Source organism: Odocoileus virginianus, chromosome 7, assembly GCF_023699985.2.
Source record: "Odocoileus virginianus isolate 20LAN1187 ecotype Illinois chromosome 7, Ovbor_1.2, whole genome shotgun sequence".
Lineage (NCBI taxonomy): Eukaryota > Metazoa > Chordata > Mammalia > Artiodactyla > Cervidae > Odocoileus > Odocoileus virginianus.
The window spans coordinates 27,073,956-27,092,282 of NC_069680.1; the positions used below are offsets into that span (position 1 = coordinate 27,073,956).

At 42.2% G+C, this 18,327-nt stretch overlaps 1 protein-coding gene across 4 annotated transcripts in view; it reads left to right on the top strand.

Annotated features, from left to right (window-relative positions):
* Window positions 1–16,340, top strand: part of EDRF1 (erythroid differentiation regulatory factor 1) — a 30,949-nt gene extending 14,609 nt beyond the window's left edge. For 2 of the 4 annotated variants that reach the window (XM_020900421.2, XM_020900423.2), the window contains 12 exons: window positions 1,751–1,822; window positions 2,213–2,363; window positions 4,094–4,282; window positions 4,530–4,730; window positions 6,164–6,382; window positions 8,440–8,663; window positions 10,227–10,385; window positions 10,561–10,710; window positions 12,116–12,269; window positions 13,770–13,885; window positions 14,916–15,067; window positions 15,479–16,340. In XM_020900421.2, coding sequence (XP_020756080.1) covers window positions 1,751–1,822; window positions 2,213–2,363; window positions 4,094–4,282; window positions 4,530–4,730; window positions 6,164–6,382; window positions 8,440–8,663; window positions 10,227–10,385; window positions 10,561–10,710; window positions 12,116–12,269; window positions 13,770–13,885; window positions 14,916–15,067; window positions 15,479–15,647 — 1,956 coding nt within the window. In that variant the 3' untranslated portion in view covers window positions 15,648–16,340. Of the gene's footprint in view, window positions 1–1,750; window positions 1,823–2,212; window positions 2,364–4,093; window positions 4,283–4,529; window positions 4,731–6,163; window positions 6,383–8,439; window positions 8,664–10,226; window positions 10,386–10,560; window positions 10,711–12,115; window positions 12,270–13,769; window positions 13,886–14,915; window positions 15,068–15,478 lie in introns of those variants that run through there. The other 2 variants (XM_020900422.2, XM_020900424.2) reach the window with 2 other exon arrangements.
* Window positions 16,341–18,327: the final 1,987 nt, after the last annotated feature.

The following is an 18,327-nucleotide window of genomic DNA, read 5'->3' on the forward strand; positions in this document are numbered from 1 at the left end:
CAGCTTCCTGCCCGTTAGGTTTCTGTTGGTGTTGATTGCATTGACTGTCATACCATCCATCTTTTTCTAGACAGTGTTTCATTTTTCTAAATTATTACTACTTTCCAGTCATATTTATAGATAATCTCTTACTTTAAGCTCTGATGTTAACTTTCAGATGGAAATTTATATCCAAATAGGTTTTTAGAGGATCTCTCTGTCATTCCAAAACATTGCCTGTCCTTCTGACCTCCTCTTCTTTTCTCCTCTCGTTTACCTTAGCCCCACTGCCTTTTTCTCTGTCTCTCATATTCAGAGTCATGCCCACCCGAGGGCCTGTGCATCTGCTGTCACTTGTGCTCGGAACTTACCCTTTCCCCAGACCTTTCTGTGACTGGCTTTTTCTAAGTTGATTGAAATGTCCCCTCCTCTAGGAGACCTTCCCTGACTGCTTTAGATGAAACATGCTGTGTTTTTTTCTCCTTCACGGGGCTGGTAGTCTATACCGGAAACCCTCGTGTGTCCGTGTCCCATGCCTGAAATGTAGGCTCCCCGGAGGTATGGGCTGTCCCGTGTCTCCATGGCAACCCATAATGTGCACGTGTGCCCAGTCACTCAGTCATGTCTCACTCTTTGCAACCCCATGGACTGCAACCCCTCTGTCCCTGGGATTTTTCAGGCAAGAATATTGGAGTGGGTTGCTGTTTCCTCCTCCAGAGGATCTGCATCTCCTGCATTGGCAGGCGGGTTCACCACCATTGCACCACCTAGGAAACCCACAACACATAAATGCTGTTCAGTAAATATTTGACTAAATGACCACAGGAAAAAGTCATTAACTGTCCACCTGAATTTTAGTGCACTTGGCAGCTTGAGCAACTCCCAGTACAGTAAAAAAAGGTTTCTTACTGTAAACAAAATCATTGGTTGTAAAAGGTACCTTAGTTGGGAAACTGCTTTGTCAACAGAATGCAGTTAAATTTGGTGAGTGGTGTGTTTACAGATTTTTTTTTTTTAGCGGAGCACTTTCTATCAATATTGAAAGCACTCCGAAATGGCGTTCGTATAAACATGTCTTCTGTGTTAGCTCTGCTGTATCTCAGTACTTTCTCAAGTACAGACAGCCTGGCTCCAGAGCCCTGGACTCAGCGCTCGCTCACTGTGAGCTTGAGCACAGCACCCAACATCTGTGTTTACTTCTCTGAACAATGAGAACGGTAATTCCAGCCTGTAAGATTCTCAAGTGGGATGCCTCGCAGAACTGCTTACACATCACATCACTTAGTAGGCAGAGGCTATTAACTGGCTCTGCTCCTAATTAAGTGTATACATTATACATGAGAACCGTGGGCAGTACTGGTTAACTTATTGCTAAACTGATGATATTGTGAACTGTGTGTTAGCAAGTACGAGTGCTCGTTGGGAGTGAGCTGACCCATCGGGTTAGGCATAGATTTATTTAAAACATTTCTTGCTTGCTTTTTTTGTTGTAATAGAACTATTTTTTTAAATTTTAAGTACTTAAAGCAACATTTAATGGAAAATCTTCTTAAACAAGATTTTTGTTGATGCTTATATCAATTTACTCTGCAATTAAAACAAGATTAATGTGTAATTGAAACAATACATTAACCTTGAAACAGATACCTCACTAAGCTAAATACACAGGAAATTTCAAGAACTATTGATTTGCAGAATTTTAGTAATTCCTGGGAGATGGAATTTGTTGTATTGGCAGCATGTTAGTAATTTTTAATGTTTGTTTCTGAAGCCCAGTTGTGCGTTTCCGGTTTGTCATGACACAGAAGAGCGCTGTAGACTTGTGCTGAGCTATGTTCTGGAGGTAAGTTTCCATTCAGACTTCACTGTTTCAGCAAAGCTTGTGCTTGATATGCACATGGCACTTGTGTATTGGTGCCTAAATGCTAATCCTTCTTTTAAATAAATCTTTATTGGGAGTGTAGTTGCTGTACAACGTGCTAGTTTCTGCTGCAGAGCAAAGCGAATCAGCCACACGTTGTTCTGAGTGACATGCTCCTGTGACTTTTTTCCCCCTTAAAGCATGAATTGAAAATCAGTTTTTCCTAACTTTCAGGCCAAATGGAGTTTTTAAAGTCTGTTTCCAAAATATAAATTCTCCTAAGTGTATCTGGTTGTCCAGACACTGCATTATATTTCATTTCCAGTTGATGTTCAGTGACATGTACTGTAAACATTTCTCCTTTTTTTAAAGGGTTTAAAGTCTGTGGACAGCAGCATCAAAAAAGAAAGTGACCTCCCTGCCGCTGACCCCAACACCCCAATCCCATTAAAATATGAGGATGAATCCACAAGAGGGGGTCCTGAGGGCCTAGAGAAGCAGATGGCCTTGTTTTTGGACAAAAGTAAGTTGAATTGAAGTGCAAATAAGGCCATTTCAATGGAATAATATACTGGGCCTTTATCAGCAGCAGACTTGGGTCAATTAAGGCCTTCATTGAAAGAAATTCAGATAAAGGGTACATATGAATGGAAAGTAGGGGAAGATATCCTTTCATTCAAAGTGTAAAATAAAGCAGGGTGATTTCGATTCTTGGTAGATATTTCTAACAAGAGCGTAAGGAACCTGCCTCCTCCTGTCACCCACTGTGAGGAACTAATGCCCTCAGCCCTTAGGCTTCTCCTGAGAAGGCCCTGCTTCAGTAGGAGCAGTCCAGGGCTTAAATACAAGGACTTAGGAGCCAAACCGCACAGCTTCAGGTCTCAGCTTCACTGGGGCGGGTTGTTTGACTTTGCTGAGCTTTGTTTTCTCTCCCGAAGTAGAGAAAAAAGCCGTGCCTCCTTTAAAGGGGTGCTGTATGGATTGGGTGCGTTAGTGCGGGCAGTGTGCTCGGAGCGGTGCATGTGATGACCGGTGCTGCCAGAGCAGGGGCAGCCTGTCCCTCACAGCACTTGAATAAGCTGCACGTGTACTTACAAAGCGTGGATCTGCTCAAGGATGTCACTTCACGGGGAACATGTGGGCTTCACAGTAAACCTGCTGAGTTTCTCATTTTAATCTTAAATTGTATTTCTTTTCCCAATCCTACCCCCCTCCCTTTTTTGAAACCAGTTTCCAGTTAATTTTAAAAGTATTTTGAAAGCCCGTATGTTTAAAATAGTACCAAGAGCTTTCTGAAACATTTTCTCTTCATGAGCATAATTGGGGCATGGCAGGACTCACTTCCCCAGCATTTGTGTTTTGCCTCCTGTGTGCTGGCCTGAGCTTGTACACACCAGCATTGAGACCCCTGTCTCTCTGCTTTTTTTCACGGTGTTGTCTTTTCTGAAATGCCTTTTCTGTCTGTTCCTTCCTCCCCCTCTCAACTGTTGAATATCCTGCTCTTGTTCAAGGCTTCTGTGTTCACCACCTCTGTCTGAGTCACAGTTCCTTGGTTCCCTCACCACTTTGTCCTATAAGCACTTCTTGAAGCCTGCCTTATTCATCCTCAGCTGTGCTTGATGGTTTTATATACACACACAAACACGCTTGTGAGCAAAATTTCATCTTCAGCTTTGGTTCTCTGACAATGCCTCACACATCGAAAATGCATACAGTAGCAGAGGAAAAAGAAATACAGGCACAAATAAAACCATAAAAGAGACTTAAATACTTTTCATTTGTAGTTTGAAAGACTCAAACATTAGAGCTGATCAAAAAACGAGAAATCTTGAACCTGGGAGATGCTGAGCATGACATAATAAGTGGTGAGGAACCATTTTAATGTTTAGAACAGGAGTTCTACTGTGATTAAAGCTGCACTTTAGGAGGGTGAACTTTGGGGCAGATTGACCCATACATAGGCTAGAGAAGGGAAGTAGATGTCAGTCATGAGCCCAGTGATGTTCTTGACCCCCAAAGAGAGTGACAGAGTTGACAGCTGCATGGAAGCAGGGCTTTGGAGATCTCAAGAGTATTGAAACACTGCTGTTCTATTAATATTTCACTGCGTTTAAGTAGTGTAGTATTTACCGGTTTTGTTGTAGCTGTTAATTGTACTGAAGCCTGGTGTGTTTATATCAAGAAACAGGTTTTTTTTGTACAGTGAGACTTATATTCAAATAAAATGCGCGTCTTTTCCCCCTCATTTCGTAGTGGGCTCCCTTCAGAAGGGTAATTATTCCAGTCAATCTGGAATGATCCCTGGTTCTTGGCAACATAAAATGAAGCTCCAGCTGATTCTCAAGTCATCGAAGGCCTACTACGTCTTGTCTGATGCTGCCATGAGTCTTCAGAAATACGGAAGGGCATTACGATACATTAAATTAGCTTTGCAGAGCCATGGTAAGTCACTGCAGATGAATGTGTTTAATAGCATTGGGAGGAGAGATCAGAGAAGACATCTGAATCACAGTGAAATTTTACTCAGTGAAATTTTAATGTAAAAATTTTTTTTAACCTTATATGTTTCCTAGTATTTTCCACTCTGGTTTAACAGCCCTTCATTTTGAAATACATGAAAGATTTTAAGTTTTACTGTGTTCCTTCATGTTTAATGTGTTTTTTCTCCTTCCTGCTTTTTTCCACATAGATACTTACTGCTGCCTCTGCACCAATATGCTTTCTGAAGTACTGCTGTTTCTTTCTCAATATTTGACGCTCTGCGGTGATATCCAGCTAATGCTGGCCCAGAACGCAAGCAACAGGGCAGCACACCTTGAAGAGTTTAATTACCAAACGAAAGAGGACCAGGAGATACTGCACAGCCTCCACAGGGAGTCCAGTTGTCAGGGTATGCGTGGGAGGGGGCTTGTGCTCTGGCTTGGAGAAGTGCCAGAAATGGCAGTGTTTCATCATCTCTTAATGTTAACATGGAACTCAGTCCTGTGTATTTGTGTATAAAATGGTTTTGAAGTATTTTGTAATTACTCGTTATACAACTGGAAGTAACTAAAAATAATCTCTGGAGATGATCATATTGACCATTTACACTTGTCTTTCTGTAATAACCCTTTCGTCAACTGACCAACCCATGATTTTCTTTTGAAAAGGAATTAGTGGTGGGTAAAAATGAATGTGTTACCTTCTGAATGGTTCCTGGGGGCTGAGATACAGAGGTCATTATTTTTTAAATGTAGTTCACAGCTGTATGTTTTTGGAGTTGTCAGATTTTAAACCTGGGAGATGGGAGAATTTAGTCCACAGCAGCAGTATTCCTCCTCTTAGCTCTATCCAGTAGATACAAGCACCTGTGATTAGGGCAGTAAATGAGACGTAAGGTGCTTTTGTAACGTATCATGAAATCGTTTATTATGCTCTTGAGTTTATATCACTTGATACTCACATCCCAAAAAGTTCTGGACTGTTAACATCTAGGGAGTACACAGAGGGAGGAAATGTATTATTTCCTTGGGGGTTTCTGGCCCTCTTTTTTCCCTTCCTCCCTGTCTGAATTTCTCAGATGACCGTTTTATTTTAATAGACATGGTGAGAAAATCTGTAGTTTGTTTTTGTAGCTCCCATCATGTTAGTTTCACTTAAGGTACCTCTTTGTAAGAGTGATGTGCTCCCTGAAAGTTAGCAGCAGGGTACTGCCCATTTTTCCCTTGAGATTTTGGGCCCAGCCCCTGAGTTTACTCCAGTCTCCACTAGATGGCAGGTTTAAGTCTTTAGAGCTTATCAGTTAGCTTCTTCTGCGACTTAAACTTACTACTAATATAATGGGGCTTCCCTCATAGCTAAATTGGTAAAGAATCTGCTTGCAATGCAGAAGGCCAAGGTTTGATCCCTGGGGCGGGAAGATCCTTTGGAGAAGGAAATGTACATAACTAGCCTCTGGTAGCAGTCAGAAATTTATTTCAAGAACAGTTTTCAGTAATTAAAAAGAAAAATTTATTTACTTCGTATCAGTGGACAACTTTAGGTCTGTACCAGTAAGCCGTGCATCTGGTAAAATGTGGGTGTTGGGAATTGTTTGGTATTTTTAGGCAGGAAAATACTTCTTTTAATCTGATGTTAATGTTTCAAGAAAATACAGTTGTTTAGATAAATTCAGAGACCCTTTACTTGTGAAATTTAAAATTTTAGTGATATTAATTGAATTTTAATATGTTTATACTATATGGCATGTATTTGTTCTTTTGTCTTAAAAGTATTAGATTACTTAGATACTAAGGAAGAAGGGTTCATATGACTCGTGGTAATGTTTCCTCTTTTTCTTTCAAGGATTTGCATGGGCCACTGATTTGTCTACAGACTTAGAAAGTCAGCTTTCAGTTAGCTGTAAATGTTATGAGGCTGCTAATGAAATCTTGCAGTTTAGTGACTTAAAAAGTCAAAATCCAGAACACTATGTACAAGTATTGAAGAGAATGGGAAACATTAGAAATGAAATCGGTGTCTTTTACATGAATCAGGCTGCTGCATTACAGAGTGAGAGACTAGGTGAGTATCTTTTTGGAGTCCTCTCTTTATCACCTATCCTGTTAGTAAATCATGCTGGTTTTTACATAGTTCAAGCGAAGAACTATGACGTTTGGTTTAATGTCATAAAGGGATGCACTGTTTATCTCTTATTATTAAATCCTCAAGAAATAAAAGTAGGAAGAGACATTATTTTCCTTTGGGAGTTATCATTTGTGTGTCCTCTGTCCTCCACCTGATCAGTTCAGAAGTGAGTTGGACTGTCAGCCATGTGGTTGATATAAAATCGGCTACGACATAGTGCTCCGAGTTGGGAAGCCAGATATGAATACAAGTCTCTGAAAAATGCTGTAAGTTCCAATGCAGTACAGTACAGGAGTGGGGAAAGGAGACATTTCTTCGAGTTGTGTGCTTTTGGAAGACTTGTGGGAGGAAGGTTTAGTTTGGGCAGATTGCACGTGACATGTAGGGTGTCAGCAGGCAGATGTGGGAAAGGTGGGATGTCCTGACCAGAGTAGGCAGGCAGAAGGAGCCAGAGATGCAGTGTCAGTGGGTGTTGGGAGTAGCAGCGAGTGGTCTTCTGTGATTCAGGCAGAGGGTGTTGGATTCCTCTGGACCCATGTTGAGTGTGAGAGGCCAGTGGACATGTGAGTGAATGGTCTGATTTAGTAGTCAGAAATGTGTGGGTTAGCAAGAGCTCTTTGGGTTAGCTAGGCTTAGGCTGGAAACCATTCATATCGGGATGGTAGTTGAACCCATGAGAATGGGTGAAATTGTAGAGGCTGTCCACACAGCAAGGGAAGCAAAAGGGGCTGAGGGAACTGGGGACAGTACATAAGCTGCATGAGTAAGTTACTGTGTGCCTGTGCTCTGAGAGCTCTGCTTGACACCAAGGCACAAGAGGTCACCGCTGCTGGGAGAACCTGAGCTTTTTTGTTACTGTTATTTATACATATATAGTATATTTTTTTAAATTGCGATTTAAGGTACCTCTGGAGGAGGAAGTCAGTAAAGGCATATGAAAAAGAAAGGAGAATTAGAGAAGACGCAGATTGTGCCTCTTAAAATTCATGGGGCCGTGTCTCTAGAATCTTTATAAAATGGCGCTTTGCTCAGATGTTCTTATTTGCTTGCTTTAATACCAGCTGATTAACAGAGAAGAGGACTCAGAGTGCTGTGTTGGCCTGCTTGGCTGCCGTAATACAATGGACAGACTAACCTCCTGCACAGCGTGGGGAGGTAGTAGGCGGCTCTGCTCAGCGTTCTGTGGCAGCCTGGGTGGGAGGGGAGCTCGAGGGAGAATGGGTACATGTGCATGTATGACGGAGGCCCTTTGCTGTCAGCCTGAAACTATCACAGCTGTACTCCAATACAAAATAAAAAGTTAAAAAAAAAACATGCAACGGACTAGGTTGTTTCAACAACAGAAGTTTATGTCTCACAGTCTGGAGCTAAAAGTCTGAGGCTGGATTTCTCTGAGACTTCTCCGCTTGGCTTGCAGGGGCCCCCCTTTTTGCTATTTTCTGACCTGGCCTTCTCTCTGTGCACATTGCTGGCATCTGTCTCTCTTAGGAGGACAGTCATTTTTGGATCAGAGTCCCACCTTATGGATCTCCCTGGTGGCTCAGTGCTAAAGAACCTGCCTGCCAATGCAGGAGACACGAGTTCAATCCCTGGGTTGGGAAGATTCCCTGGAGTATGAAATGACAACCCACTCTAGTATTCTTGCCTGGGAAATCCCATGGACAGAGCAGCCTGGCGGTCTATAGTCCATGGCGTCACAAAAGAGGAGGACACAACTTAGCAACTGAACAACAGCAACAGATGACCTTAAATGAATTGCATTTGTGTTTAGGAACTCAACATAAGTTTCAGGGGTGGGGAACACAGATGTGATGAGAATATAACCGGTGTGAGAGAATATAACAGGTGTGATGAGAACAGTGCGCTGCAGTTGATCCAGGCGGCTGGTGCTACCCTGGACATCCTGTCACTGCCACACTCCTCTCATCGAGACACGCTGGTGGGCTTACGGTGATACCTGCTTACGCAATTGTTTTCTTTCTTTTTTGGTGAAGTGAGCAAAACTGTGTCCACTGCAGAGCAACAGTTGTGGAAAAAAAGCTTTTCTTGTTTTGAAAAGGGAATTCACAACTTTGAGTCAATCGACGATGCCACAAATGCGGCCCTTTTATTGTGTAACACGGGGCGACTCATGCGGATTTGTGCACAGGCGCACTGTGGCGCAGGTGATGAGTTTAAACGTGAATTTTCACCGGAGGAAGGCTTGTATTACAATAAGGTAACACACTTGCCTACATGTTGGGCTTCGTCTGTTCACACTTGATTGTCATTTACACTTTGCTGTAGCTCCTCTAAAAGGCTATAAAATTAAAATAATTAACTGTGGTGATGGCACAGGATGAGACATCAGCAACAGGCCTAAGAATACTAAGAAGTCAGTAGTGCAAAGACAACAGGTTGAATTGATAGGGAAAACACGATCGTTCAGTTAATTGCATTGGTGTAATCAGATTAAAGCCACCCCAGTCTATGTGGCGCAGTGGTAAAGAATCTGCCTGCCAGTGAGGAGATACAGGACATATTGGTCTGATCCCTGGGTTGGGAAGATCCCCTGGAGAAGGAAAAGGCAACCCACTCCAGTATTCTTGCCTGGAGAATCCCGTGGACAGAGGAGCCTGGTTGACTACAGTCCATGGGGTTGCAAAGAGTCGGACATGACTTAGCAACTGAACAACAGCCACCACCAGAGTAAATGTCAGATGGATGAAAGATCGACATGGAGAGGTGAAACTGTCGAAATCTCAAAGGAAAATACAGGTAGATGTTTATCTGATGAGATGGGACTGTCCCTTCATAACACAATGAGCAAAAATCACAAAGTAAAAGATGGGTATTCAGATGCATAAAAATTGTTTTTTAAATGCACAATAGAAAACATAGTTGCAAAGTAGTGTAAATCTAGGGAAAATAAAGCACACGTGACAGATCAGAGGTTAATAGACCCTTATTATATAAAGAACAACTAAGAATCATTGAAAATAAACTGCCCAAGTAGAAGAAAAAACAAATAACGTGGAACAAAAAAACTGGTTAATATGTAAGAAAAATTTAAAATTTTAAAGTTTTATGAAATTTTAAACTGAGTATCTTTTATCAAATTGTAAAATTTTTTGGCAAATGGTGATATCTAGTATTGGAGGAGGTATAAGAACTCAAGAACACCCATTTAGTCAAGAACTTTAAATGTTTAAATTATATTTAGTGAGTAATGTTCATTGAGCTTTAAAACAAAGTGATCTTATTTTTCTTAAGTTTACATATTCATAGAAAAAGTGGATAAACACACACCAGAAATATAGAAATTATTGGTGGGTGATGGAATTCAGTGAGATTTTATTTGGGTAAATATAATGACCGTGCATTTCAGCGTTGTGGTCACAGAGGTGGGAAAGGTTGCTTCTTTATACAGTCAAACCCAACAAATTGTTCTATCTATAGACTTGTCAAAAAATATTTTATCTAGTTTGCTAATTATACAAGCTATAATTTTCATTTAGAAAGGAGAAAAAAAAAACGAAGGAAGATATGCATCCTCATGGTTCACACAAGTCGTAAAACAGCTTGGCTGATGATAGACTTGAGAGGAAAGGTGGGCAGCATGCAGTCCACTTGAAATCACCTCCTTCATTGAAAAGTGTCATTGATTTACTTTTTTCGCTTTCATCATGACACTGTCCTATAAATTCTGTCAAGTGAAGTTGCTGTTGGGGTGACTGAGGCGTGTTTAGTTTAAGGTGTGTACTTAAGCTGAGTCACAGCGGCCCTCTTTGCTCCCTCACAGGCAGTTGATTACTATCTGAAAGCTCTAAGGTCCTTGGGAACACGGGACATACACCCAGCCGTCTGGGACTCGGTGAATTGGGAGCTGTCCACCACTTATTTTACGATGGCAACTCTGCAGCAAGATTATGCTCCATTATCTAGAAAAGCTCAAGAGCAGGTAATAATATTTGCTGGATTATGAAGAAGTATTAACCTTATATATTCCTTTGTTTAACAGATACACAGCATCTGTTACAGTCTTTTCCTTGACGAGCAGTATTTGTTTTTAAAAATTACTACATAAGATTATGAAATGGTCATTTTTTCCCTTTCCCTTAAAAAAAAACACATAGATTGAGAAAGAAGTCAGCGAGGCGATGATGAAGTCGCTGAAATACTGCGATGTGGAATCGGTGTCCGCCCGACAGCCCCTCTGTCAGTACCGAGCCGCAACCATCCATCACAGGCTGGCGTCCATGTACCACAGCTGCCTGAGGAACCAGGTATTGCCATTCTGATTCCAGTCCACTTAAGGGTGCTGCTTTTCTTACATCTCTGTATAGATGTTAAACGCCATCTGTTCTTGTCGCCATTTCAGAAAAGCTTGGAGGGTAGGTATTTCCCCTCTCCCCATGTGCGTATTTTTTTTCCATTACAGTTGATTAGGCCTTAGTTTGCAAAATTTGATATTTGACTGAGTGTATTATTTAATCTTTTTTTTTTAATGTAGTTACTCTTTATAGAAATGGTTCTATGCCAGTTTTGAAGTATCCATCACCCAGTTTTTAAAAATTACACTGTGAAATAGAGCATGCATATCAGAGGACACAGAAGACACCTGTGAAGCACTCGTACAGTTTAAGGAATCACAGAGGAAAGCCCTGTGTGCCTCGGCTCGAGGTTAAGGAGTGGAAGAGCCCTTCGAGGACATTCTGTGTGCCCCTCCCGCTGTTGAGCCTCTCCCAGGACCCGCCCAGATTAACTGCTGTCCTGGGTTTTCTATTATGTCTGTACTTTTTCTGTGTTTTATCACTTAAGCAGTATGTTTACAGTTTATCTGGTTTTGACCTTGATAGAACAAACTATACTGTATATATTCTTCCGTGACTTACTGCTGTTTAGTTAACATCACATTTTGGAGATTCTTCCAGGTGGATGTGTAACTATTCATTTACTTAGCTCAGTAGGATTCATTAAATGAATATATCAGTTTATTTATCCATTCTATGATAGCTGAACTTTGGGGTTGTTCTCGTTTGAGGCTAAGTAGAAACAATACTATGAACAGTCTTGTACATGAATCCTGGTGCTCAAACCCATGTATTTCTGGGAATAATCTGAGGCCTGAGGTTGAGGTGGCTTCCTTCAAAGAGCGTGACTTGCTTCTGCCAGGAGTCTTGTGCCTATATAGTTTCTCAGGGATTTTTTTTAATGGTTTTGTTGTTTTCCCTTCCTTAGCACCAAGACAGCTTACCTTGCAGTCCCTTGGGCGTGGGTTTGCTTCTGGGTTGCCTTTATCCTGAGAATATTGTCCTTTGAGGCCCAGCTTAACCTGGAGAGGGTTTTTCTCTCTACTCTGAGCTGGCCCTAGGCTCTTCACTTGCCACAGGAGGCCCCCAACCTAAACTTACATTTGTCCAGACGGCCTAATATCCCCACGGCAGATGCCAGCATGAGAGGGTTCCAGGGCAGCTCCCTGGTGCTGGGACAGCTGGACACATGCACGCAGAAGGATGGAGCTGGGCTTCCTCCCTCACGTAACACACAAAAGCCAAAGAAAGACCCAGATGTAAGAGCTACAGCTCTGGGACTTAACAAAACGCTGAAAAGCAGTTAGTGATCCAGAGATTCGGTGAAGTAGTTACTGTGAAGCCCAAGCCTTAGGATTTATTTTATTTTTGGTTCTAGGTTGGTGATGAGCAGCTTAGGAAGCAGCACCGGGTGCTGGCAGACCTTCATTACAGCAAAGCTGGAAAGCTTTTTCAGCTTCTGAAAGACGCTCCGTGTGAACTCCTTAGAGTACAGTTAGAAAGAGTAGCCTTTGCAGAATTTCAGATGGCCAGTAAGTCTCCTTTATTTCTCAGATTTGTGTGCATTGGCTTAGTGTTGGATTGTCTTAGAGTGAGGCAGACCTGTGGATCGCTCTTGGATGTAAGTAATGCTGTCTTCTTTTGAATTTGCCCATAGTTAATGTCTTTGGGTAGGGAGTTTTTTTTTTTAATGCTTTTTAAAAACATAAATGTGTTAGATTATGTTTAATGACTAGAAATACTGGAATACAGCCAGGATGTCTTATTTGGAAAAAACAAACTGTGACAAGTTACTTTAGACAAAGATTTTAATCATCATGAACAAGGAAGGAGTGGAGAAGCAGCGGTGGAGGCGTGGTGGCCTCACTGAGTCCCTCTGCATGGTAACCGCGGAGCCTGAACGAGGAGAAGATGAGGTGGGAGGGCAGGGGGGGTAAACTGAGACGTTTTGTTCTGTCATTTTCCCCAGCTTGGAGTGGGCTAGGTCTCCACCACTGTTTTTTCTAAACTCACTCCTCTACCTTGTTCAGCCATTCCCTTTCTGCAGAAGCATCTTGTGAGAAGTATCTTTTGTGTGGTAAAGAAACAAAACATTTATTTGAAATACAGCAATTCTATTGGTTTCATTTCAGTTATTTTCTTCTATAAACTTAAAATGAATTTAATACATAACGTATATGTACCTGTTTATACGGTATCTCTGGAAGGATGGACGCGAAACTGATGGCGCTGTCCCTTCTGGGGAGGCCGGCAGGGTGGCTTTCCGTGTATGCCCACGTGAACGTTACACATTTTGAGAATGTTTTACGTATTCAAAACAGTTTTTAGGAATACTTTTTACTAGGGGGACTTCCCGGGCAGTCCAGCGGTTAAGACTTCGCCTTCCCATGCCAGTGCAGAGTGCAGGTTCAGTCCTTGGTTGGGGAGCTAAGGTTTCACATGCCTTACAGCTAAAGAAAGCAAAACGTAAAACAGAAGCCATATTGTAACAAATTCAATAAAGACTTTAAAAATGGCCCACATCAAAAAGATCTTAAAAAAGGAAGAAATTTTAAAAAAAAGAAATGCCTTTTACTAAAAGCATCTTTTAAAATTTTTGGCAGTATATGCATAGCTGAACGTCAGATAGCTCTTTCTGGGGGTGGTCTGGGGAGGTCTTCTCTTCTAGTTTGCATCTTTGAATTTTCCACGTTTGAATTCCACGTTTGCTTCATTTTTATTTTTTTTTAAAAGTAGATACTGGGAACAAATTTGCTGTGATGATAAGTATAGTTAATTCCTTTTTTAAAAAAATGTTTACTACTCTTGAGTATGAAACCAGATAGATAAGAAAACAAAGATTGTTTATTGCTTTCACTAGTTCTACTATTTTTCTCTAGGGATAATTACTAAGCAGAAGTTGGATTTAGATTTCTTGGGATTTTCATGAGCTACCTTCACAGTGTTTGGAAAATCAGAATTTTCATTAATACATTGGATGGGTTTCTCTATTTATATTTAAAGGAATGATCATTTTGTGTTTGCCACTCTAGGTCAGAATAGCAATGTTGGAAAATTGAAAACACTATCTGGGGCGCTTGATATAATGGTGAGAACTAAGCATGCATTCCAGCTTATCAGAAAGGAGCTTGCGGAGGAATTTGATCAGGTAAATGGAAAAAAAGATTTATCAGTTTTCTGTGTGTCTTAAAGTAAATGCTACATGGTGAGTGTGTACAGTGGGCATATGCATGCACATGTGTGTATAGTGTATATGTATACAAACACATAAATATATATGCTTTGCATGGGGCTTCCCTGGTGGCTCAGATGGTAAAGAATCTGCCTGCAATGCAGGAGACCCAGGTTCGATCCCTGGGTCGAGAGATCCCCTGGGAAAGGGCATGGCAACCCACTCCAGTATTCTTGCCTGGAGAATCCCCATGGACAGAGGAGCCTGGCAGGATACAGTCCATGGGGTTGCAAAGAGTTGGACACAACTGAGTGACTAACGCTTGCATAAAACCACATTGACTGATTTATTTTTTTTTTGGTGGAATTATTAAACACTTCTTTAATTTGCAAGTATATCTTTTATATTTTAAAATTGTTTCTTTAAATAACCACATAGACCTTTGTTAATAATAAGGCCCTGGGAAGAAAGAGAAAAAAAATTCTGTACCTTTTTTTTTATAATTTCCACTAAACTGCCTGCAGCTGAACGGTGAGTGGGCTTAAGCAGGCTCTCTAGAAAGGCTTTTTCGGTTTGCCCAGCATCCGTGAATTCATGCTACCTTCTCTGGCTGAAAGCTTCCATAGGATGATGCCTCCATCCTATGACCTTCCAGATTCTGGTTCTCAAACCACACGGGACCGGTTTCCATCTGCTCCTTGAGCATGTGGTGTTGGAAAGTCAGGAGGGTTTTGTTCAGGCTTAGTTTCTTCTACATAAGTGCTGTTAGGTTTGAGGCAGTTGTTTCACGTGATTTAGTCTTATTAGAAGGTTCCCACGGGAGGGGGGCAGAGGAGGCCGAGACAAGGAGGCCAACAGGGCTGTCCCTAGACAAAAGTCCTCTCGGGTTTGCTCTTTGTTTTTGGTTAAAACGTTTGCTGGATTATTCCACTGTGGCCCCCACCACTTTAGTATGAAGCAGTAACTGTGGGGTGGCTGAGCTGAAATCACTTTTTGTTGTTTTTAGCCTAAGAGTGAAGAGACCCCTCCAGCTGCTGATTCTTCTCCTAGTCTTAATCGAGAAGAAGTGACAAAACTGCTCAGTATATTTGAATCTCGCTTGTCATTCCTTCTCCTTCAGTCCATCAAGCTGCTATCTTCAACTAAAAAGAAAACAAGGTAAAGTAAATGACTTGTGAAAGTTTCTTTCCCCGCACCTTACCCAGATACTTGGATACCAGCCCAGCTTTTCCTCAGTAGAATGTGGATTCCATGAAGGCTGGGAATCCAGGTCTGCTTTGCTCATGACCAGGAGCAGTTCCTGGTACATGGTAGACACCCGAATATTTATGAAAAGAATAATCATTGGCTTTAATTGATGTTTTGAAATAAGAATGTTTAAGAACAGGCCTATGAGCAGTTGATTTGGGAAAGTAGGTATGAGGTCGGCATTAACAGGATCCCTGCTTCCATGAAAAGTGACGACAGGGCCGTCAGTGTTTAGTTCTTGGGTCTCTCTTACAGCTCCTGGTGGGCGTCACTCTTTCCTTCATCTCTTGCTCTCTCTCTGTTTTTTTTTTTTTAACCCAGTAGTAACCTTGATGAAGACGTAGTCCTCAAAACCAACAAGCAGGTTTACTCCCAGCTCCTGAGAGCCACTGCGAACAAAAACGCCTCTCTCTTGGAAAGAGTTGACCTCCTCATCCATTTGCTGGACCAGCTGGCCCGCGGCGGAGGCAGCAGCGCCGTCGTCCAGTGACTCCCGCCTGGGGCCGCATCCACAGAGGTGCTGTCCGTGCCTTCTGCACTCGGGTACTAGCGTTTCCATTCGGTGCTCCGTGTCATTAAATATGAGGGAAATACCCACTTAAAACAGGCACAGCGGTGGAGTCACAGAGTGCTCATTTCCCACGACAAACAACCATCAGAGTTCTTTGGCTTCCTCGTCGGAGGCACCAGCATCACAGTCAGACTTAGAGCTCCCGCGTTCGTTTCTTTAGGAAGTACGTGGTACCTCAGTATTAATAGACTTGCTGTGAGGCAGTTAACACTTAACTATTTTTTAAGTATATTAAGCTATGTGGGTTTAAGAGATAATTATCTTGGATAAATGTTGCTTTGGTCAAGGGAACTTTTATCCAAATGATTTCAGTGGTTCAGGTGGGTTAAAGAAACTTCCGGTGCATCCACAATGTTTCCTTCTCAGTCACAGAGAAAAAGCCTCCTCTTTTTAAGCTTCAGTACAGGATTTTTAGACCAGCCATTGTGCAAGTCTGTCTTTAGTGCATGTTCTGAACACGTCTGCTTTACTTTGACTTTGTATGACAGTTGATCAAGGATAGGTACCTCCCCCTTTCCCCCCACCCCCCCTTTTTTTCTCACTTTAAACTTGAAACTGTGAATAAGGTTAAGAAAACTATTTTGAATAAATAAATTATTTATTTAAAATGTCTCTGTAGTTTTCCATTTCACATTCTTCACACCGAGTTTTGACTTGAACTGGTTTACTTAATACATTTTACGATTAAAGTAAAGTGACGATTAAAACAATAAGTAAAATTTCTGCCACCCCCTGAATTCTCACTAGAATATTATACTCATTATTTGCTGCTACGTGGCTCTTGTCCAGTTGCTTAAAACACTTTTTTTTTCCAGTGCCTGGAGCGTGCAAGGCTTTCCTTGTCATAGTTAACTGAGCTCAGCTTCGAGAAAGAGAATGTGATACATGAGTCAGGCATATGCTCCTTCTTGTGGGGCTGACGGTCTGGGTTCATGTGTATGATGCCCCTATAGACGAGAGCTTACCCGGCCACCACGTCTCTGCTGGCCTGGCCCAAGGGCAGGAAGAGGTGCTGCTGCCAACTTCCCCACCGCCCTGGGCGGCATATGCGTGTGCGTCTCACCATGCCGCCCCTATGCTCCCCACCCACACCCCTCTGAGGAAATCCGAACTGGGCTAGAAAACTGGAATAAGCTTGTGTTTAGGGCTTCCCCGGTGGCTCAGTTGGTAGAGAATCCACCTGCAGTGCAGCAGACCCCAGTTTGGTTCCTGGGCTGGGAAGATCCCCTGGAGAAGGGAAAGGCTACCCACTCCAGTGTTCTGGCCTGGAGAATGCCATGGACTGTGTGGGCCACGGGGTCGCAAAGTCAGGAACGACTGAGTGACTTTCAAGCTGAATTTTGTAGACTGCTTTTTCATGCACTGAGATTTCCAGGTGTTTTCACTGGTGAGTTGACATCTGTCATAACTTGGTAGAATTATCGCTGGCTGTTTTCCCACTTCCTTGTAATTATTTATTACAGTTGTATTTATTTACTTTTGGCCCTGCTGGGTCTGCATTGCTGCGCGGCGTTTTCTCCAGTTTCTGTCCTCAGGCTTCTCACGGCAGTGTCTTCTCTTGTCCCAGAGCGCGGGCTCTAGGGCTCCTGGGCTCTAGAGCACAGGCTCAGTAGCTCTGGGGGCTTAGCTGCCCTGTGGCGTGTGGAATCTTCCCGGCAGGGATTGAACCCATGTCTCCTGCACGGGCAGGCAGATTCTTAGCCCCTGGGTTACCAGGGAAGCTCCCTTGTAGTTATTTAGTTTGCTTTGTCCTTAGGACAGATTTACACATCAGTTTTTCAAAAATGAATTATTGAAGCATTGAAAATTCGGCCTAAGTTGTAAAGCAGTTGTACAAAATCTACAGTGTCTCATAGCAGGACAGCTGTCACTTTGTCTCCCCTGGTGATAAGCACCCATGGAATAAGACTCTTAATTAAACCTGGACACATACATTGATTATACCTAATTTGGGGGCTAATGAGTTCCCGGGTGGCATAGTGGTAAAGAATATACCTGCAGTGCAGGAGACTTAAGTTCAATCCTAGGGTCAAGAAGATCCCCTGGAGAAGAGAATGGCTACCCACTCCAGTATTCTTGGCTGGGAAATCCTATAGACAGAAAAGCCTGTAATGCTTTTCCCATTGAGTTTTAAGGAGCCATATTTGTTTCAGTTAGTAAAAATCTGGTTTGTTTTCTTTGTAGAATAAATCAGACTTATTCTCCTAGAAATCCCCTGTCTCTCCATTTGCCTGTTTTTCTCCTTACGAGTTCAGGTTGGAGGGGTTGACATAACAAACGTCAAGCCACTGCTCTGAAACAGAAATAAGCCATTTGAAGGGAATCAGGAATCTGTTATTTGTCCTCAACTCTTCAGTTAAGTGTTGCTTTTGAGGAAGAAGACTGAGTGGTGAGTCTTGTAGGAGTAGTCCACTGAATCCAGATTAATAGCATGGTTTTGTGTCTCTGTTCCTGGGGAAAACCTCAGTAATCTTCACTGGATAAGGATCAAGGACACGATTCCTATTCACATCAATGCAGACACCTAGAAAGAAAGTTAAGGCTGGCTTTTCTGGAAACCACTGGTGTTTAGGTTAATTTATAGCAGGGAGGTGAGCAC